This window comes from Genypterus blacodes, unplaced genomic scaffold, assembly GCF_046128005.1.
Source record: "Genypterus blacodes isolate CSIRO-AG114 ecotype Tasmania unplaced genomic scaffold, CSIRO-AGI_Gbla_v1 ptg000090l_1, whole genome shotgun sequence".
Classification (NCBI taxonomy): domain Eukaryota; kingdom Metazoa; phylum Chordata; class Actinopteri; order Ophidiiformes; family Ophidiidae; genus Genypterus; species Genypterus blacodes.
Genome location: NW_027466895.1, coordinates 1,090,302 through 1,112,117, shown reverse-complemented (window position 1 = coordinate 1,112,117; position 21,816 = coordinate 1,090,302). Strand labels below are relative to the sequence as shown.

Genomic DNA, 21,816 nt, shown 5'->3' with positions numbered 1-21,816 from the left:
TTAAAGTAAGTAAATTTTAAATGGCAAGAGACAATTGAAAATAAACCGTTCCTAACCATGCAGTTATCAGCTCTTGTGTTATTGACCAGGCCTTGGCGCGTCTCAATAATCAAGCGTGTCAAGGGATTTACCTTGCAAGGGCATTTGCAAACTGATCCAAACACGTGTGCAGCACATGTAAACTGATCTATGATTTCAATTTACATGTGCAGCCTTTACGAGGGCGCAGCCATGGAAGGTGGCTACTGAGCATGAAAGTGAAAGCTCACATCAGCATTTCACTTTGCTGCGTAAGCCAGGAGTGATCAGTCATGATTGCAATGATGACAATTCTGCAGCCTATTTATGGGTGTTTTTTTTAACCTGGATGTAAATGTTTTTTGAGCCAGGACTGACCGTTGTGTCATTTCTGGAAATTGCTTGACCTCAAAAATTAGGTCGATAGGCAATAGAAATAGCAACAAAATATCAGGGATCTGTTTGTCTAATTCCTCTTCACACTGATGGCGTTACAACATAACCTAATGAAGTGTTGTGTAACTCACCTCTCTGGGGCCAGACCAGCCTGGATGCGTGTTGCACTGTATCTCTGGGCAGCTGTTTCATGTCTGTGTCCGTGCGGGGTTATCCAAATAGGTTGTTCTCCTTCCCGGGGTGAAAGGTTGACACACGGGGCTGGAGTGTCCCCTACAATTCTTCGATAGTCCACCTGCGGGCTGTCCCTCTCTCCATCTGACCCGAAGTGATCATAGCCATACCCCTGCATCGTCAGGCCTCTCGTGGCCTCGCTGTTTGCCCTTTAGCTTTGTTTTGAAGCCTGAAGTTAGTCAGAGATATCCAAGAGCTGAAGGTTATATTTGGATCAAAACAGCAGAGACTGATCCTGTGAACCCCATACACCAAGAGATTTAAATGGACTTAACAACGTAAGTTTAGTCAGATGAGTTCAGCAGTCGTAATTTGCAGAATAATCTCAGCCACAGCACAAGCTTTCCTCTTGTTCCAAAATATTATTATTTTCCCGTGTCTTCCCGTATCTGCTGCCCTCTAGATATGGAGCTGCACGGACATTCCCACAGAGAGCAATGGCAGAAGATTAGAAAAAAAGATTCACGGTGTGTCACTCTGTCTGTCCCCACAGCATTGTGCACCTGCCTACAAAAAGGCATCAGCTACCTCTGGGCGTGTCAACGGAGGGCGTCACCTAGGAGATTCTCCCACTGAGAGGGTGTCGTTGTGGAAATGACTCCAGCAGCAGAGGGTTGCCGTTGTCGTGGAGAGGCCGTGCTGCTGCTGTCTTTGAGAAGGCTGTCAGTAATGAAGGTCGGCGGCTATGGAAAAAGGCGTAGGGAGGGAGGCGTAGAAAGTGGAAGTAAAGGCCCCTGTGATGATAAAGGAGTCAGTGCCTGGAGCTTGAGCTGTTGAGTAAAGCGAGTGGCATTGTCCCGTTGAGTGCTTCCCTGTCTATTTCTTGTTCTTTCTGTCGGGTAATCCTGCTTTACATCTGTGGCACCGCATCACTTTCACAAAGAGGATTTCAGCATTAGAACAAGCAGGGCGACAGAGTGCAGCACACTTACAGGGCACAAACAGCCCCATCGTCAGTGTGCAGCATGTTGCTTTTATTTGTCCTTGTGGGCAACACTGAAACCACAAAGTACAGCCAGCACAGCTCGGACAAGCAGAATTTGGCACAGAGCAATATATTTATACAAGCCCGGACTCGAATGATGCGTTTAGCTTCTCACTACCCGGACCCAGGGGTATGGATCTGTGTTTGTGTTTCACATGCTTTGTGGCCAGTTTGCGTTCTGATCTTTGTGTCAATTTTAAGAATTCTGCCGAGCTTCTTCCTGGAAGATTCCAGGGCCTCTACACACACTAACACCACATGTACTTGTACCTTGACACAGTTGAGTGAAGCTAGCGACAAAGTGTCAAAGTGTTACATAATGGCAGAACATCTCATGACTGAAATGTTTTTCGACAGGGTAATTTGATCAAAAAATGGCAGCACAGTTACAGGTCTGGACATATTAATAGATTATTTTTAGGTTGATAAAGACAGGCGCCCTGATGCTCCTCCACACACACACAAACACTCACCCCATACTATATATACACCGTCAACTCAGGGATCACCTCCAGCTGACTGACTGTTTGTGACAGTTTGTAAGGCGCTAAGATGGAAAATCCTCTTATCCTCTCCCTTGAGGCTTGATTAATTTCCCCACTTACAACTACTTGCATCCCTAACACATGTTAACGGACCCTCCCTTCGTCACGTAATGCAGATCAAGTATGAAACCGATTTTTAGTATCAAAGATAACCAGAGTGTACGGTTCTTGGTAATCTGCTCTGAATGTAGCTTTGAAATCATATTATTTACGGCATCACATGGACGAGTCTCACTCATCTCCTGTGCACGTGTTTGTCTTTAGGACACATACGGCCCCCCCTCATTCAATTACATTTATGATAATGAATGTCACAATGAACATCATGTGCATGCTGTGGACACTCATTGACTGGCTGAGACAAATCTGAGTCACAAGGTAGCCATTCCCAACAAAAGAGTCATCTGAGCGTGCCTCCACAGGAGACATGATATCAGATGATCTCAATCTATGGTTGTCTCGCATTGGACAGCTTGGACACAACGCGACGCTTTTTAAGGTATACATCTGAACTGCAGCTAAGGCTACTAAACAACCAGGTCGGCCTTTCTTTAATAGATTCCCGTCACGATTACAATTTTCATTTTAATTCATGCAGTCATTTTGACACAAAGGTACATGTCGTGTCATTATAGAATTAAAATCTAATGGGTTCCTCTCTTTGATAAAGAGACGGAACAGATTAGAGGTGGAAGGAGATACTCTGGATCATTCATGGACAGCTCCTCTCATATGATTCAGATCTCCTTACGCTCCTTACGCCCTACGCCACAAGACCCGATGGATCAAGATCGTGATACAGGACAATGTCACAGAGCAAACATGTGATCCAAAGTGTTTTCCAGACCTTTCTGGTACATGTCATTCATGCTGACAGATGCTGCAGTCTGCCAATACAAGCCTGTCTGCTGTAGTTTGACCTCCTAGCTGTAAAGTACTGCCATCTAGTGGATATTAGTGGTTTATTTCATCCTATTTGATGATCAATCTTGTTTTTCACATGCTCCTGCACACAAGGGCACAGTATCAAAGTGCTTGTGTGAATTTACAGATGCTGATTCAATATTCTGCACATCATCATCGCACCACATTCTCTGAACTTTCAGTCACCACATCAAAGCTGTAACCAATTCTGTGTTTTGGCAGCTCAAAACATAGCTAGGAAACCTGCACCTTGATACTATTACCTATCTTAAAATAGATCTTCTTTTTACTTATTGTTTAGCTTTTTATTTCTGTTAAAATGCTTATTTCATTTTGTTTTATTTTATTCACATATAATGACCTCTGTGTATGATGATGTGTTATACAAATCATTTTGCCTTGCCTTGCCATAAAAGCTCACCGGCACGCCTCCTCCACACTGTGTGATGACCCATGTGAGGAAGTGAGCGCAGAGCTGTGACTCGGTAAAGAGCACACAGATAGTTCAGCTGCTTTGCCCAGTTCAGCGAACAGGGGAAATTTCCAGAGTAAAAGCTGGGAATGTCCCCTCCAGCGTCTCCATGCCAATTAGGGATGTGGAAATTCCTTTTGGTCTGACAAAGGACAGCAGTCATTAGTGTCGACTTATAGTGAAGCTGTGTGTGTGTGTGTGTGTGTGTGTGGCATCTTTTTCTGTATCCTTTGACCTTTCTGTTTACCATTCTCCACATCTCGCCCCATCACACCTCCACACCCACACTGACACTGAAGCCAGAAACCCTGACAGCTCCAGTGCTGCTGTCCTCTACCTAACCCTGAACTTTGACCTCTGTACAGTGGAGGTGAACGGAAAGGAAAGTTTCCCTTTATGATTCCTTTTATTCTTATTGTTGCATATTCCATCTTATTGAAGACAAACCTGATCGGGTGTGAATTCTGTTTTGATTCATACTGACCAAAGGTCCCTAACGTTCTCTTCCAAGGCCGACCGCCAGCATTTAAAGCCACTTTTATCTAAATGGGCCCATAAAAACCTGGATGTCATTCCTCCGGTTGTCACCAGCTGATTGTCCTCATGAACCAGATCGAACTGGTGGAAGCTGAGAGATGGAGAGATGAAGTTCACTTCATTATCCCCAAGGGAAAACTTTGCTTTTGAGGTCAATCGTATAAATAGTCATTTTCATTATTTATTTCAAATAAAGTACATTTTAAGGTATATGTCTTCCCTTCCAGTCCCTCTAACATCATTGAATGTATTTCTCTCTCCCAAACACGAGGCAAAACAAACCTACATGTGTGCTTTTACTCGTGATATCCAAGTATTTACTTTAAAACGACCATGAAAGCAGCAAAGAATGGACTGCTTTGCAAGTCGGATACCATCATTCCTGGGAATTCCGAGCATTTCATTTCTTCGATGTCATGACGCATCAAACAATCCGGCGCAGCCACCGAGCAGCTATATCAGAGCTCCCACAGGCGGCGGAACATTCACTCCAGCCTATCGACTTCTGAAGCGTCAACCCTAAAGATGAAGGCTCTGATCAGCTGTTAGCCAGTTCAAACCGCGTGATCTCTCTCTGAAACTCCTCTGTTTGTGGTTGCGAACCGCTTTGGCCCGCAAACACAAAAGACGGAACACAAAAGACGCCATAATTCAAGACTCCGTCAGGTAAGTTCGCGGTGCGCTCGTTTATGACACATGATACACAGAGTCGAAATGCTTTATTGATCCTTAATCAGCTTCTGTATCGTTCTTATGTTTCGACCCGTCATCTGATTCCGCGTGTAGTTCACTGTTTTACGTGTTTTCCATGTGCTCTGAGTTGCTCACGCTGCTTTTAAAGTTTCACTAATATAGCCTTCTTTCGCTTTCACAGCTGTTTGTCGGCAAAATGTAAATACTTTGCGACCTAAACTACAACATTATACTTTATATGCTGTAAAACAATAAAAGGTATAGTGAATCGACGTTTTTTTGAGGGAGGGTTGTTTACATGTGTTGTAACGAGTATTTTAAGGAAGACGGAAATTGCGAAACATGCTGTATGTTTGGAGAGCAGCCACTCGCACATAATGATTGATTGTGTTATTTAGTCTTTGGCGTCGAAATCGCCACTGGTTTTGCCAAATCAGGCACTTTTTCGATTGCGGCACTTCTATAGTCTGTGATTACCCACAGCACTTGAATCAACCACCACACAGTAACTGAAACAGCCCTTCCTCTTGTTTTCTGCCTTTCACTCTGATAATCCACTCCGCCACTCAAACGGGTTTTAAACAATAATACGTTCGCATGGTTCAATTCTGCCGAAATTGGTCATTATGTATATTTGCATGCATGCAGGATCCAGAATGGTGATGTGGTGTTTTCTCTTAAATACATCATATTTCATACTAAACATGCATCAAAGTAGCCCAATAATCATAAAAGATGTAATCTAAACTGAACTCTCTTTTATCTACAGGGCTAACGTGCCGGTCTTCTCTCCTGCAGCCATGGTGTTTCCTGTTCTGAAGATGTATTTATTTGGAACAGCACTGGTTTTCCTTGCTGTCATCTTTGACATAGCAGACTCCTTTGGTGGTATGATGCATGTCCAAGACCACCGCTATATGGGACCACAACACCAGACGCAGAGACCGCTGTCCTCAAACAACCTTCAGGGAAGATTGCCTATAATCAAGCGCATGGGCTCATGAAGGAGAAGTCTCATCTCTCATGAACATTCTGGCTGGATACAACACGACTGAGATGAACTCCAGTAATTGTTTGGAGACACCTGGAGGGTTTCTGATGTGTTCCAAAAGGTTATTGCAGTTTATTGACATTGACACACGTTTGTTTGGGTCAATTTTTTGCTATAGTTATGGTGATTCTGGTGAGGCAATTTTAATGCAGCTATAGTTGTAACGATGACTGTGATCCAGCTCCACTGACACATTTATTTGCACTGAGATAGATTTCATGTTTTCAAAATGAATTAAGAACATTTAAATTGTAGACACTTTTGCAGTGGTGCTGGGCTAATATTGTCAATGTGCCATATTGTCAATGTACACATGGAACACTGCTGGCCAATGCGCACAGCTGTGGGGTCTAACAAGCACTGAATCCTGATCTTAAGTTTTGCACTTGTTTGGTAAAACTGAGGAGGAAGAGCCTACAACCACCAAAACCTCCTTATGTTCGCTTTTTAGTATTTTGGCTAATTGTCAATTTTCCATTACATAACAGATGAATCGTGAAGGAAGATGCTTATGATGTATATTTCAAACAGATTACATTAAAAAGATCCACATTAATCAATTTGCATGAATGAGTCCTTCATTATCAATAAAGAAATGTTAGATTTTTCTGCTTCAGTCTTGTTGAGTGACTTCAAAGGCAGTACATTTCTCATGTCTGCATGAGTTCGCTTAACTGCGTTTGACTGCATTTTAGTGATTATGTCGCCATCTGATGGCCACAGGTGGAGCTACACACGGGTGGAAATCTTATTCTAAAAGAACATTTCTATCCCATATTAACATTTAGCATCAACATTTGAATAATTGAATTCCGCCCTCTGAATCATCAGTTATATCATTAACAGCGCGCTCTTTCCAGGTATTTACCCGTTTTGCTTTTTTGATTCCTCTCATATCTCAAACTGGCACTTCTATTATTAACACAAGTTGCAAATTAATCTCACAATTCTGTTGAAAGTGAAATTAGTCCGACCGCCTCAGCCGATTGTTTTGGGCATCCGGGTACTTTCCACTGAAATCCGAATCTGCAGCTCAGCGCAGGTCACCTGGATGCGGGCGCAGGACGCACCGCTTTACGCAGCACTTTTTTATGTTAATGACCCAGTCAGCCACTTCCCACCCCTGCTTAGAGTAGTAAAAAAGCCCCATTGTGAGTGAGTCAGTAGCGGCAGGGTCACGGTCTGCGGTACTCCGTCACAGGGGCGCGTATTGCTGGTGGGGGTCCCACTGATGTCGGATATGATCTGGAGATTCGCGTTCCTCGGCTGGTTGTGCGTCCTCCTCTCCGTGAGTGCCAGAGCTCGGGGCGCAGACGGCAGGAGCCCCGGGAGGACTGTGACGTTCAACCGGGATGAGAGCCAAGTGCGCACACGGCCCAGGAGGGACACCGGCGGCACCAACGGCGCCCCGAAGACCACTCACGGACCCCCCTTCACCTCCTGCCGCCTCCCGCTGACCCCGGCAGAGCACAGGATTCTGGACGATAACACACACGAGGTGAGGCGGGGGAGCAAATGTTAGAGATACCACAACGATGGATATATAAATATGGAGTAATGATTTGCTAAAGATAAAGTAAGATATTATTTGTAGAATTTGGGGCCCTAATGAGCACCTTATTTTTACACACTATGTCTCTTCTGATGTGGTAATCAAGTGCACTGATCAGCCTTATTAGAACACACCATTATTTGACCATCATGTTGGGATCTTTCGTAGACCTTATATGGTCATACAGTATGTGTCAGCTCTCTCTCTCTCTCTCTCTCTTTACAGACAGGCTTCAATGGTGATGATGGATCCAGCTTTACTCTGACATGGGTGGGAGACGGTACAGGAGTGAGTATTGTCATTGTGCTCCTCTCGTACTTGCTGCTGTCATGATAATAGCCTTGGGATTTGTGGCCTAGAACCAAACACACATGCGGTTATTCTAACGTTTCTTCTCTTCTTCATCAGTCCTTTTCAACCATGTGTCTGTATCTTCCTAGGTCATCCTTGTTTTGTCAACAATCAGCGCTCCCATCGACTCGTTCCTCGAAGGAGGCTCCTCAAGACTTTACAGAAGGTCAATTAGTGTGTGATATGATGGCGTAAAAGAGGAAGTCACACTTCAGTCCAACCCGCCATGACACTTTTGTCTCTCTCTCTCTCTCTCTCTCTCCCCCCCCTCAGTACGGACTACGGCAAGTCTTTCCATGATGTCTCCAACCGGCTCAACAACACCTTCATAAGGAAGGAGTTTGGTGTCAGCGCTGGACCTGGGAACTCTCTGCATGTAAGTCAACAGTGTGTGTCTGCTTTAGGTCAGAGACTCCCAATAGACTCTACTCTCTGACCCACACACGAAGCACACACACTCTTTTCGAGAGGGTGAGATGTTGCTTCACAAAAAAAGTGTGTGCGGACATCTCGTGCAACATCCTCTCTGACAAGCCGCTGTCTTGTCCTGGCGGCGCTACAGTTGGTTGACAAGGTCCTCGGCCCTATATAGATTCTTGTTGAGATGTGCAGGAGGTCTCAACTTAACCCTTTCAACCCCTTTGAAATCTCAGGTGATTTTGACGGCGGACACACCAGTGGTGGACAATCCAGGTGGGGTCATCTTCACCTCAACGGATGCCGGCGTGACCTTTAGATCCATCCAGCTGCCCTTCCACCTGGCTCAGCCAATCACGTTCCACTTCCTCAACCCAGATTATCTCGTGGTCATCAGCATCGATGTGAGTAGTTTCTCTCTCTCACATCCCACTTATCTCCTTGCGTAGATTATGAGTGAAGATCTCTCACCAACAGGCGCACATACACTCGATCACCTACATCCACACACACGTCACACACCAGGCACACACCTTAAAGCAAAGGTAAACATTCCTTTCGCTCCCTTTTTGATTTCCAGGGCAGCTTGTGGCTCTCACTGGACTTTGGCGCTACGTGGACAAAAGTTCACGATGGAGCACATTCTTTCATGTGGTGAGAATAAACAGGAAACACACACACACACACACACACACATACACACACAATCCCAGTGTGTTGGTTGAAAGGAACACTTGCCAGGCAATTATGGCGAAACAGGTTAAAAAAAATGTTTAAAAAGAAAAGAACCATTTTGATTTTACAATCTAAGATTCAAAAGTTACAAGCCAAAATGTAAAGGTGGTAGTTACACAGCGCCACCATCAGGCCAACTGGTACCTGGATCATATCCAACCTGCTAACCAATAACGTTTTGAGCTCTTCTTCCTCATCTCAGGGGTGCTGGTGTCATTCTGTTCTTCAGCTACAGTCCCGTAGGAACAGGTAAGAGTCCACATTTGTATGAGCTCAAATCCACTGAAACCACAACTGGACATTGCCATCTCCATGTCTCCGTTGCAGTAGAGGCAGACAGGAGGGGCGAGCTGCTGCTGAAGAGGACAGAGGACCTGGGCCAAACCTTCACCACCATCGCAGAGGACATCTTCTCCTTCGGCTACATCGGCGGCTTCCTCTTCACCTCTGTGATGGAAGACCTGGTAAGAAACGGGACAGCGGCGACCCCGACACGTACACAGCAGGATGTGCGAGTGTTTGTGCGGTGATGTGTTGTTGTTGTTGTTTTGGCAGAGATCCCCCCGGGTCATCTACGTATCATCTGACCAAGGAGGCTCCTTCAACAGAGCGCTGCTGCCCTCCGCCTCCACCGAGCAGGTGAGAGGTCAAAACCACACAAAGGAGACATTTCCTGACTAAATCTGTTCCAACACATGAAACTGAAAGACGTTTGTGCAACTTTTGAGTCAGAACTGATGTGAGGAAACTCTCCTGCCAAGTGTGTGAGATGCGCGAACACACACGCACTAGTTCAGATGTGGTGGTTGGTAGTGGGAGACAGCGGCAACATTTCCCTTTTCAACATCAACTTAAGACACACACTGGTCTGTTGAAACAAACACACACACACACACACACACACACACACACACACACACACACACACATCTTGCTGACAACACAAACATATTCTCTCTCTATCTCTCTCTCACGATGATTAGACAAGGTTTAGGGCAAAGAGGTTGGACGAGGGGATTTGTCATAAATCCAAATCTGCATGTCTCTCTGTGTGTGTATGTGTGTGTGTGTGTGTTTGCAGTTCTACTCTGTCCTGGATGGAGATGAGGATATGATCTTCATGCATGTGGACAATCCAGGAGGTAAGGTGAACACACAGGAGGACCTTTCTACCCCCTTTCCCTGTGTTTGCTCTTACACAATCACACATTTTCAAAAAATGCTTCACACACACACACACACCCGTTCACCCATGCAAGCGGCACAGTTGACACACTTTAAAGCCCTCAGCTCCTTTTGTTGCAATGGAAAGTTAATGCCAGACTGGTTCCTCAACTTCTCGCTGTTGCTGACAAATCATTCCATCACTTCAGTGTGTTTGGGGCTGTGCCTGTTTGTGCACGTAGCGCTCCTTCCTCACTCTTTGTTCCCCCCTTCGCCCCCCCTGCCCCTGCCCCTCCCCCTCCCCCTCCCCTCCCATTCACTCCTTGTGTTGTTTATGCACTTTCCTCCATTTCTCCCGTCTTCATTTCTCTGCGTTTTCCCGCTCGGCGCCCTAGTTCAGATAGTTAGGCGAGATATGAGGGCAGGGGGGACTTAAGTTACACTGCAAAAGCTGACACACATATCTCTGGATCAGGGTGCAACACACACACACACACACACACAGTTATCACGTCTATCCATCGCCGGCCTTAGCTAAGCTCTTCTGAACATGATTGATGATGACTTTGCCTCTGTTATGATGACGTTCCTGTTTAAAAGGGCTGCTCTAAGACTTTTACAGTCGTCATTATAATTACAGCAAATATTTATTCTAATGAAGTCTGTTTTTCTGCTTACAGACACTTTCTTTGGGACCATGTACACATCTGACGACCGCGGCGTCTTGTACTCCAAGTCTCTAGAGCGCCACCTGTTTGGCGGCCACAGGAAGAGCGACTTCACCAACATCACCTCACTGAGGGGAGTCTACCTCACTAACAAACTGGATGAAGGTGGGGGTGGGGGGTGGTTTGAGTCTTTCCATGCATCTGTACCCACACACAAACACACACACACACACACACTCACACACACAGCTGTTGTTGACGTTGTTGTTCTCTCTGTTTGGTTGCAGATGGCCGCATAAGATCTGTCATTTCCTTCAACAGAGGAGGAGAGTGGAGGCAACTCAACAAACCCGACAACGTGGAGTGCAGCGACACAGTCAATGTGTGTGTGATGTGTGGTTCAGGACAAAATTCACAATATGTGTGCAAACAACAATAAAACACTGTACATACAGTTTATACAGATATAACCAGTTGTATTTGTGTGTGTGTGTGTGTGTGTGTTCCATCAGTGCAACCTCCACATCCACGGAGAACACAGCCGCTACAACCGCATCATCCCCATGCTTCCTCTCTCTGAGCCCACCGCAGTCGGCCTGGTCATCGCCCACGGTAACCAAACTGCGACTGCGTCGTGCGTATCCCCAAAGTGGTGCTGAATGTTTTAAGACTGAGAAAAAAAATATCTTTGCTCTCCTCTTGCAGGAAGTGTGGGCGACTCTCTGTCCTCCTCGCAGCACCCGGATGTGTTTGTGTCCTCAGACGGCGGGTACAGATGGAGGGGGACACTGAGGGGTCCACACCATTACAGCATACTGGACTCCGGCGGTCTCATCGTGGCGGTGGAGGCCCAGCGCGAAGGACAAGTCAAGTCCATCAAGTAACTCCAACAGATGTTCTCCTGTTTTCTTACTAACATGTCCGGCGTGGTAGGAACTCGTAACGCAGGATTATCTTGTCTCCAGGTTTTCCACGGACGAGGGTCAGTGCTGGAGATCGTACAACTTTACTGAGCAGCCCATCTTCTTTGCCGGCCTGGCGTCTGAGCCGGGCACCAAGGCCATGAACATCAGCGTGTGGGGCTACCGGCCGGAGGACGACGCCCAGCCCATGTGGGTGGCGGTCACCATTGATTTCCAGAGGCTCATAACCAGGCAGTGTGAGTCCAGATGTTCTGAACGCCATCCGCCTCAACCTGCCATTTCAGTGTATGGGCAGCTGTTCTGATCGGTCATCGTTTGGTTCCTCAGGTGATGAGCAGGACTACGAGGAGTGGTTGGCTCACTCTGCAAGGGGCGGGGCCTCAGACAGAGACGGCTGCGCCCTGGGCGTGAAGGAGACTTTCCGGAGGCTGAAGAAGATGTCTGTCTGCAGAAATGGGCGGAGCTACGCAGTGAACAGGAAGCAAAGTGCCTGTCTGTGCACTAGAGAGGATTATCTGTGGTGAGCATATTCGGACGCATATATCTAGGCCTTGACGGCGAAAAAGTCATTTGCATCAATAACTTTTGTTCATTTCCAACAGTGACTATGGTTACTATCGCCATGGGAACACGTCGGATTGCATGAGACAACCCAACACTCAGAATCAAACCTTGCACATCTGTTTGAACGGAGAGGAGGAGGAGCTTCAGTCATCAGGGTAATAGTCTCACTCTCGCAAGCAAAAACACACACACATGCAAACACACACACACACCTAACGACGTGTGGGATGTATGTCCATCTGTAGGTATCGTAAGGTCCCGAGTGACAAGTGTGAGGGAGGATTCACTCCTCAGCACAGAGTGGAGACGGTGGTCCGACCCTGCGGAGTGAATCCCAGCACTGATGCACCGACCAGCCGCTCATCTTCACTCAGACACTTTGACACGCCGGTGAGAAAAATGGCATTTGTAATCTATTTGTGTGTGTGTTTTCATAGTGTAACAGCTGTGTGTGTATTTTCCAGAGGGAGAGGATGGTGTTGATACTGGTGTGTGCAGGAGCAGGAATTATTGTGCTGGTGGCTGTGGTTTCTGCTGTGCTTGCTGTCAGGAGAGTAGTGTATAGAAACAGGTGAGCTGGACGGGCAGACACACACACAAACACACAGACAAAGACACAGACAGACACAAACACACACACACACACACACACACACACACACACACAGACACACACAAACATATAGGTAGACTTTAAGCTGTTGTTGTTCTGATATTTGGATTTTTTTAATCTGTGATACAATTAGGATGAATAACTAAAATACTTTGAATGTTTATATCCATTAAATAAGTTCATTTAAAGGCCTCCTTCATAGGCAGTCCCGTTCACAGCGCTTAGCCTTGGCCTTCTGCCCTGTGCAGGATGTAAACACGCAGCCTGACTGCACACATTATTGTCTTTTGTCGCCCCCCTGCAGAGCACCTGCATATCGTTTCTCCAATCTCCGCATTCAGGATGACGATAACGGCATCACAGCTGATCTCGAGAGTGGCACCAGCAGTAACGGCACGGCCTGTCAGCAGGACTCAGATGATGTATTCACTTTAAGCACTGTTTTGAATCAAATCTTTGATACTGTATTATTATTTTTAAAGCGCACTGACATTTTTTCCTTGTTTTCATCAGGATCTTATTGGATAACACACAGTCAAGACTGAGAGCAGATCAGATGCTGTACTTCAAAACATTGCAATGATGGAAGAAACCTTTTGGATGACGTGCATGGAAATGTGAAACTTCTCTATTTATTGACCTTTCTGTATTTGCATGATTTGTACAGTATTTTTTAATTCAAGGCAATGAACACAATATATTCATTTTCCCTCTTTTGCACTGCCATTTTACTTTGTTGTATTTCACTCCATCCCTGAAGTGTACAACAGTTATCAAAGGTTCGTGTAAAACATTCCAGGATTATTTCAAATGCACAATAAACTCAAAACTGTATGCTGGTGGTTGTTTGTCCAGCTGTTAAATGGGCGCTGCTGAAGGAAAGCGTTTGTCCGCTGGGTGGCAGTAGTGATAAAATAACGCCTTCAATGTGTTTCAAATTGAGCAGAGAACAAGAAATGGAAGCGGCGGGGATTACATGCGTAGAAGATGTCTCACTCAGCCAAATGGCCGGAAATAAATATAATACGTCTCAGAATATAAAGGTTACTTATTAAACTGCTGTAAAAAAAAAAGTACAAGTATAGTATATGGTAAAATGTATAGTAACTGCAACTACTTTCTTAAACCAAAAGGAAAGATTGAGAGGGATGAGGCAAAACTCCGCTCTGCTAGCTGAATTCGTTCATAGCGGAGTAACTGCTCAATGGAAGCTTTGCAGAGTTTTACGCGCAATAAAATGTCATTTTTTTGTGACATATTTTACGTTAATGTTCAATATTTCCCTAAAAAATAACAGATTTGACACACATTCGCTCGAACTTGGAATCATTTATAGTCATTTGTGTAGTCACAGATCCTCCCACTTGTTTGTCCTCGGCTTGTAGAGACAGGCAACCCTCTCGCTGTCATACTATCTCTGCTTCTTCCTCAGCTGTCATCGGAGGTGCTGTCACAGTGTACATTACAGCATCACGATATCTGGTTACTGCGACTACTAAACGGGTAAGAAATATCTAAAGAAAATCAATGTAAAAACTACCTTTTAAACCCTAATGTTATTATTTCCCAATCTATTTATTACAAGAGGTATAGGCGTTTCTTAGCTAGCAAGTTAACAACAGCACTCGACCGGTTAGCTGTAAACCGCAAAGTGTTAAAACAAGCGAGTGACTATCTAATAAATAAAGAATAAACGCTAACTTTGTGTGTTTTAACTTCGAAGTAAATTGTGATAAGGTAAAAAAGAAGTCAAATAAATCACGGCAAAGTTAAAATGTTGTTGTAGCCTATCAGTTTCCTGCAGCTGTATTCGCTCAACCCATTTCAAAGGACACCGACTATTACTTGGTTGTAACCTGGTAATCTGTGTTGTTAATGGTCACTCCTGTAGGTTGTGGGCTCTGTGAAGTGGCTGGAGGCTCTAAAATGGTCAGAGCAGGAGGTAAACGTCTTCCAAAATAGCTAATTGTACACGTTCCGTGTTTCTTTTGATGTCTTTGTGGCAGTAATCGTTATTTGCGTGGTGTTCTTCCAGGTGTTTTGAAGTTGGTAGTGCTCGTCTGTGCCTTCCTCCTCGCCGTGTTTCTAGTTCTTCAGTTGTTGGAGATCAATGTGGACTTCAAATGGGGCAACATGATTCGTGAGTGAGAGCAAAATGAACCCCCACCCCCTCCCCCCACCCCCTCCCAACCAGGAAGTAGGACTTCCATTTGACTTGTAATCGCAAGTATTTGATGATAGTTTAAATCATCAGGGTTATAGATTTCTCCATGGTCATGTGTTTTTCCTCACAGAGCTAAAACTCAAATGGAAGCACTAAGTGAATATGAATGCTAAATGGCGCCCTCAGGTAATCATTTCTCTCCACATGTGTGCATGTTCCTTCCTTTTCAGCAAGATCTGCACATCAGAACGAAGCCAGTAAGTATTCACCAGTCCATCTCATTCAATCTGAACTCAAGCATACCTAGGCATGTGTATCTAAATCCAGTTTTTCAATAGAGGTGGTGTATTCCTTGTAGGTGTGTGTTAGCTAATCACAAAGTTAAACAGAACATTGTTGGCAGAGCTGAAGTTCAACAATGGAACAATGTTTGGCAGCTGTTTCAAGATTGCGGCAACCCTGTTCCACCTCTCCCAAAGTGTGTGAGGAATTTGATCAAGCTTTTTTCTTTTCTGTCACAGCAACCAAAACAGTGAGGCATAAGTGTGGGCTGTCCAAGGCCTGTCCAGCTGGACACTTCTCTTTCAAAATGGCCAGCGGAGCGGCCAGTGTGGTGGGGCCCAAAATTTGTCTGGAGGACAACTTGTAAGAAGATACTGTTCACTTTGGCTCTGATGTTTCATAATACAGCACCAGTAGACACCTACACACACACACACACACACACACAAAGGTTTCATAAAGGTCAATAAACATGGTATACACACAGATTCCAGGATATATCTTGTATCAAAGCAAACATTGACTGATCCTTGTGCAATGTGTCAGTAGGGACACGGATCTGAAATGTGTCTGTGTGTCCTTCTTTCAGATTAATGAGTGGTGTGAAGAACAATGTGGCGAGAGGACTCAACCTGGCCTTGGTTAATGGTAACGTCATCAAATATATTGCGTCACTTGCACACGTTTACATGTCGATCGCTTAGCGAATCAGCAACTGTTGATAAGATAACGCAGGCCTTAGAATCTCAGCGTTGTAACAGCTGCAGAGTGAGAATGTGCCTCTGCAGGAGCAGGTTTAGGTTCTGCTCGCACAGTTTGTGAGGTCACTTATTGTCAGACAAATGTTTGAGTTTCAGAAACTCAAACATTGGTTCTGGTGTTAAACCTTTGTCACTTAAAGCTACAGTATACAGTATTGATTACTGCTTTCAGACTTTTACTGGTTACAAAAGATTGCATGACTGCAGGCATCTGATCATCCTCATTAAGCGTATTTGTCATTGTTGTGAATATTAAGCAATTGTTTCGGCAATGAAATGAACAAAGCTGAATTTAAATAGTGATAAAGTTTCCTCAGTTTATCCGAACCTTTCCAAAGGCCTTTGAACATTATGGAATATGGTGTTGCATTTCAATCGTTCTGGTGTCGTACTGAAATGTTAGTATGGTCCTGAGCATTCAGTGTTCTGTGCTGTCATGACACAGAATCTCTTTTCCCTACAGGAAAAACAGGGGAGCTGCTGAAGTCAGACTCCTTTGATATGTGGGCAGGAGGTGAGTGTATCTGAGGAGCTTTTGGATTTGTACAGTGTATTTCACAAGCATTTGCTTTGTATTGAACCAGGTGGTTCTCTGTGATCCACTGCAGATGTGGCTCCTTTAATCACATTTCTAAAGGAAATTGGCGAGGGGACAATCGTGATGATAGCTTCCTTTGACGATCCTGCTACCAAGTAAGGTCTACCTCACCATGGCTTGTTTTACATGATTTTTTTCTGACCTGACACCCAATTTACAACGATGGCGTCTTTGTTCTGTAGACTCAATGAAGAAGCCAGGAAACTCATTGCTGAACTTGGCAGCTCCATGATCAACAGTTTGGGCTTCCGGGATAACTGGATCTTTGTAGGAGGCAAAGGCATCAAGACGAACAGCCCGTTTGAGCAGGTAACAACAAACAACAAACACGCCTACACTGCTCCTCAAGGTTAAAGTGCAGTTCAAGTTGAAGGAAATGAGGTGAATGTTACTGTCTAGCTGGAGGATGCTGTTTGCCTTTAACGGTCTTACAGGAGAGACAACTACTTCGGCTAGAGTTACAAGACTCCATATTGGCTGTGTTATCTCGATTCATGTGTCCCGTATTTTGCTCCTCAGCACATGAAGAACAGCGCAGAAACCAACAAATACGAGGGCTGGCCTGAGGTGCTGGAGATGGAGGGCTGCATACCCCAGCGACAGGACTGACCTTCCCAAACGCTAGCCGCTTATACCCTTTGACCTCTCGCCTGTCTTGTCGACTGCCCGTCCTCGATCTTCCTGTATTTCCAGTCCTCACGACTCAGCTGTTGTACTTCCCGGGACTGAGAAAGGTGTTAATCACAAACTTCCAGAGCGACCAGACCAATAAGGAAGAAGTAGAACAACCCTCTGCCAAAAGGGATCAGAAGGAATCATGAGCCACAGTGACACCTCTCTCTCGCTCTCTCTCTCTCACTCTCTCTCTTTCCCCGCTGGACTAACTGAATCTTTGAAGTGGTGACTGGCACACATGATCACACATGTTTTTACGGACCACAATGCTCAGCTGCAATATACTATTGCATTATTGCACTGTAAATGTTGGGGAAAGAATTGTTTTAACCCAGGTTTATTTGGGGTTTACGCCTAAACTTCCATTTCCTGTAGTTTGCCTTAATCTCTCAACCCTCGTATCTTCTGATCGATTGTTACTTTGCTCACATTTTTCTATAGAAATGAGAGCAAAACGCTTTTCAAATCTTAATCATTGGCTCTAATGAGATTATTTATAGAGTTTTAAGACGGAACTTGTTACTGATTTTAACCAAGATGTACCAAATTCACTGTGAAATTTGTAAATACTAGTTGAGAGAATGATCCAGGTTTGTAAGATCCCAATTTAATGAACATTGTAATAATATAATTTCTTAAAATAAATGGTATGTTAGCGATGCCTGTGTGTCCTGTGTGTAATTAGTTGTATACAGTCAAATTAACTTTCAACTTACTTACATTAGTGTAAATATTTGGAGTACTTGTTAACATAGTATAATGTTCACATTATTGATATTTGTTGGCTTCATACATTTTACATTCAGGAACTTACATTTGACACATTTTAGTAGATCACCTTATCGTTATGTGTTGTGTCATTAATTTTTACAAACCAACTGACTTCAGTTTTATTATCATTTAAATGCAGCATGTGATATCTTGAATTTTACATTTTATCTATGATTAATTCGGAATAACGTTGCCGTTTGCTCTGACCACCAGAGGGCGCCACTACCTCATAAATGAGCCTGCATCTCCTGCATGAGTCATACCTCTGCTTGTTTTCATTTGTCCTTGCAGCAATACGCTTCTGTAGGGGGGCCAAGAAAGTGTCATCTCAGCTGTTTCACTGTGATGATACTAACATTAAATGGAACAACAAACATTTAGGTCCTGGCCATTACATCACTGATATGCCAGACGTGAAGAGAAATGAGAGAAATTTCAAAAACAAACGCTACCTGGCTTTGTCTGTCTACATACTGTATGTGTGAGAGTGAGAATGTGTAAATGAGTGCGAGGAAGTGGGGGAGTGTGTACAGTCTTGTGCAGCTGTTTTGATGTGTGTTTTCTTAGCTACACAACTACACTTAGTTACACTGTAACAGAAGTGCAGATGATAGCAGCGACCTCACGCTCACATCGTACATCTGCCAGCCCTCTCACTATCATTAATTCTGTCACTCGACCCCCCCCTCCTCCTCCCCCTCCCCCGCCCCCTCCCCCTCTCACACACGCACACGCACACACACACTTCACTCAATCTTGTGTGACACACACTTCTCCTCTCCAGCTTTGTCCTCTGCCAGGGGACTGACATTTGTGTTCCCCTCCGCACAGAGCTCTTCCTTATTCCCAGTAAATGAAAACCACGCTGGTGCTCTCTGTCTGATCTCATCTGAGCGCCATGCACGACATCCCACCAACATTTTATATCCCATGTGCGTCTGTGTGTGTGCGGGGGAGCATTTGTTCAGCAGTTGTTTTAGTGCATTGTTTGTGCATTATCAATATCCCATTGTTTGTTTTGGAGCAGTTTGAGTGCATGTATGTGTGATGTATGTTTGGTGTAGGCCGAACCTCCTCTGAGGTCCCGTGTTGCTCTATCGCAAGCGGAGGTGTAGGAGTGAATCTTCTCCAGCTTGGCTTATATAAGCCAGGCTATACAATGCATTATGTATGAACATGGAATATCTCCAATCTCATAACCCTCTAATGATGAGACACTGCATGGGAGCCTGGGGGGGGGCATAAGTGTATAAACACAGAAGGACTGAGAGGAGAGCGTGTTGTCACGCAACAGAGTAATGGGTAATGTGTTTCACTGAACGGCCCCAAACAGGCTGAAGCTGAAGCTGTAAATGGAATAAGAACCTTACCAGTGAGATTCAGATCACCTGAGAGTCATTTTAGTCACATTGAGTTTTACACTCAAATACAAGGTCAAATGTAACACAATGAGAAAAAAAAACAGCAGTGTAGACGGGGCGTACAGAGACAGAGCTGCTATTTAAAAAGAGAAATCTTGTTCTTATACTCTTTCCCCAGGTCATGCAACATTTTCATGTTAGCTTAGCTTAGCTTAATAAATCGAATGTTTAAATCTTAATAAACTTTGTCTACATTTTAAATCATGGGATTCGACTTCTCATTCAATTAGGCCTCTGTCATATAATACATATAGGGTTGGTAAATAAAGTAAGCAGTGGATAACTGGAACGCAAAACTTGAATGAAAGGAAAACAAAACATCACACAGCAGCCTAGCTTAGCTGACTCAGGACACCTGACTCAGGAAACAACAACACCAACTATTGGACACAACACAAAAGATTTTCCAAAATGCTACACAACATCAACTGTGATTGTATTGTGACACTATTTCAAAAAATAAAACTATCCCCATCTGAAATTAGTTTGATATCACGCAGGCTTAAGACATAGAAGAGGTTTTGGGGGTTCCTGTTTTGTCTTCTCACCCTTCACGAGTCCCAAAATAAATCTGCCCACCAAACAGAGCTACACGCCTCTCTAAGCAACTGTCCCAACATTGGCTGTTGAGACTGACCCCTGACCTGCAAACTCTGCCCTCACCCCCAAAGCAAGTCACTCAGGCCTTTATTTACCTCCAAAACACATGCTCACGCCTCCTCGCTCCTCTGCCCCTCCACAAATCTCTTGATGTAGCTCTGGTTTAGACTGAAATACACACATGAACACACTCGCCTTCACCCACACAAACACACGCGCGCACACACACACCCTCCCACACACCTCTAACCTCGCTGCCCAATGCGTCAGTTGATCAGAAAGGCCTGGCTGACCTTAAACTTTCAACCTCCAGAGAACATCCACACACACACGTCTAGGTCAGAACTCATGAGGATTCAGGCTCTCTCTGCTTTCTTCATTATTTCATCTTAACGCTGCTCTATTTAGGAATCCAGAAGATACATTTAGCTTGTATTGTGGTGGGCATAACTTCTTCAAAAGCCTACAGACCCGGTAAATGCTACAACCTTACAAGAAACAATGCCAGTCAGCTTGTTTGGATGAATTCTTCCTGAGTATCATTACATTTCTTTTAGCATGGAACCCAAGACATGATTGACAGTTGAGAGAGTGATTCCCCAGGTTCCCCAAAGTTTCTGGATTCCTACTTGGATGAAATGTGTTTTTATGAAGTAACTGGCCATAGCTTTAACCAGCTGCTCCGTTGTTGTGTCGTCTTACGTCTTTTGAAGAAAGCTGGGGCCGTAAATCTCTACTATCTATCTATGACCAAACCCAAAACAGTGCCGGGCCCTGTTAACTTTACTCTTTGCACCTTGACCCCCTGACTTCCTTAAACTTCTTTTCAGTGACACACACACACACACACACACACACACACACACACACACACACACACACACACACACACACTCACGCCCTCAACCCTTCCCCCTTTTTCATTTCAGCAATCACCTCGCTGCCCTCACTTTGTGCTCCACCTCCAGTCACTGGAGGCACTATAATTGCCTCCCAGCACCCACACACAGGCACACACACACTGATCCAGACAGCTGTGTTTACACTCTGAGAGTCTGTGGGAACTTCCTGCTGACCTCAGCACAGATAGACAAACAGCACGCAGGCCTCAGACGCTCAAGCGGATCAATAGTTAATCATATGTAGCATTTCACAAACCCCATATGTTCATAAATGCACATTGATCAGATGCAGATGTGAATATTGACGAATGAGAAAACACGCAAACAGCAAACTGAACCTATTTTGCCCCTCTCCTTCTTCTTCTCAAATATGGTTTAAGTTGTACTTTCCTTTGTTGTTGTTATTCCTGTGTGTGTGTGTCTGTTTTCTCTCATGGTCGCTCCTGATCCTACTGAGGTCACAGGCGGCTTTTTCCCGAGAAACCCAAGAAGTTTTTACACTAATGTCATGCTAAGACACAGAGAGAGCGCTGGCCTTTTCACCCGCAGTAATGACTAACATGGCTCACCTACAAACACACATATGGTCCCTGCGGTCTTCTATACCAAACAAAGGTCTCATTCACGCCGGCCACTCGGGCTCCAGGTCGCTTTTAGCTTGGGTTTAAGCTGAGGGTCAGAATATTGAATTGAAGTTGCAGTTCAGATCCCTGCAAGTGAAAAATAGATGCAGCCCACCCACCCCCACCCCCATTTTGAGCCAAATGGTGAATCCCAACACCTACTGGAACACAGAGACA

At 44.7% G+C, this 21,816-nt stretch overlaps 2 protein-coding genes and 1 long non-coding RNA gene across 3 annotated transcripts; all 3 read left to right on the top strand.

Annotated features, from left to right (window-relative positions):
• The first annotated feature begins 4,529 nt into the window (after window positions 1-4,529).
• On the top strand, window positions 4,530-6,463 carry LOC143007520 (uncharacterized). The gene is made up of 2 exons (XR_012964486.1): window positions 4,530-4,777; window positions 5,574-6,463. It is a non-coding gene; the product is annotated as an uncharacterized LOC143007520 (long non-coding RNA).
• A 535-nt stretch (window positions 6,464-6,998) lies between these two features.
• LOC143007518 (sortilin) lies at window positions 6,999-13,676 on the top strand. The gene is made up of 21 exons (XM_076158896.1): window positions 6,999-7,353; window positions 7,633-7,695; window positions 7,848-7,924; window positions 8,032-8,134; window positions 8,412-8,579; window positions 8,756-8,829; window positions 9,113-9,159; window positions 9,238-9,374; window positions 9,466-9,549; window positions 9,992-10,052; window positions 10,755-10,907; window positions 11,030-11,124; window positions 11,255-11,354; window positions 11,448-11,622; window positions 11,708-11,901; window positions 11,993-12,185; window positions 12,268-12,384; window positions 12,475-12,619; window positions 12,694-12,800; window positions 13,147-13,264; window positions 13,356-13,676. The coding sequence occupies exons 1-21, from the start codon at window positions 7,087-7,089 to the stop codon at window positions 13,368-13,370; spliced, it is 2,493 nt and encodes an 830-aa protein (XP_076015011.1). The 5' UTR covers window positions 6,999-7,086; the 3' UTR covers window positions 13,371-13,676.
• A 545-nt stretch (window positions 13,677-14,221) lies between these two features.
• fam3c (FAM3 metabolism regulating signaling molecule C) lies at window positions 14,222-17,983 on the top strand. The gene is made up of 10 exons (XM_076158995.1): window positions 14,222-14,345; window positions 14,734-14,784; window positions 14,878-14,982; window positions 15,237-15,263; window positions 15,528-15,651; window positions 15,878-15,936; window positions 16,513-16,563; window positions 16,658-16,742; window positions 16,830-16,956; window positions 17,167-17,983. Exons 2-10 carry the CDS (start codon window positions 14,769-14,771, stop codon window positions 17,254-17,256), a joined length of 684 nt encoding a protein of 227 aa, XP_076015110.1. The 5' UTR covers window positions 14,222-14,345; window positions 14,734-14,768; the 3' UTR covers window positions 17,257-17,983.
• Window positions 17,984-21,816: the final 3,833 nt, after the last annotated feature.

Bases quoted from the DNA above. Each gene is read 5' to 3' on its own strand.
- fam3c (XM_076158995.1), top strand. The intron at 15,937-16,512 runs GTAACGTCATCA...TTTTCCCTACAG, and splicing joins CAACCTGGCCTTGGTTAATG to GAAAAACAGGGGAGCTGCTG. The intron at 16,564-16,657 runs GTGAGTGTATCT...GATCCACTGCAG, and splicing joins CTTTGATATGTGGGCAGGAG to ATGTGGCTCCTTTAATCACA.
- LOC143007518 (XM_076158896.1), top strand. From the start codon at position 7,087: ATGTCGGATATGATCTGGAGATTCGCGTTCCTCGGCTGGTTGTGCGTC. The intron at 9,375-9,465 runs GTAAGAAACGGG...TTGTTTTGGCAG, and splicing joins CCTCTGTGATGGAAGACCTG to AGATCCCCCCGGGTCATCTA. The intron at 10,053-10,754 runs GTAAGGTGAACA...TTCTGCTTACAG, and splicing joins GCATGTGGACAATCCAGGAG to ACACTTTCTTTGGGACCATG.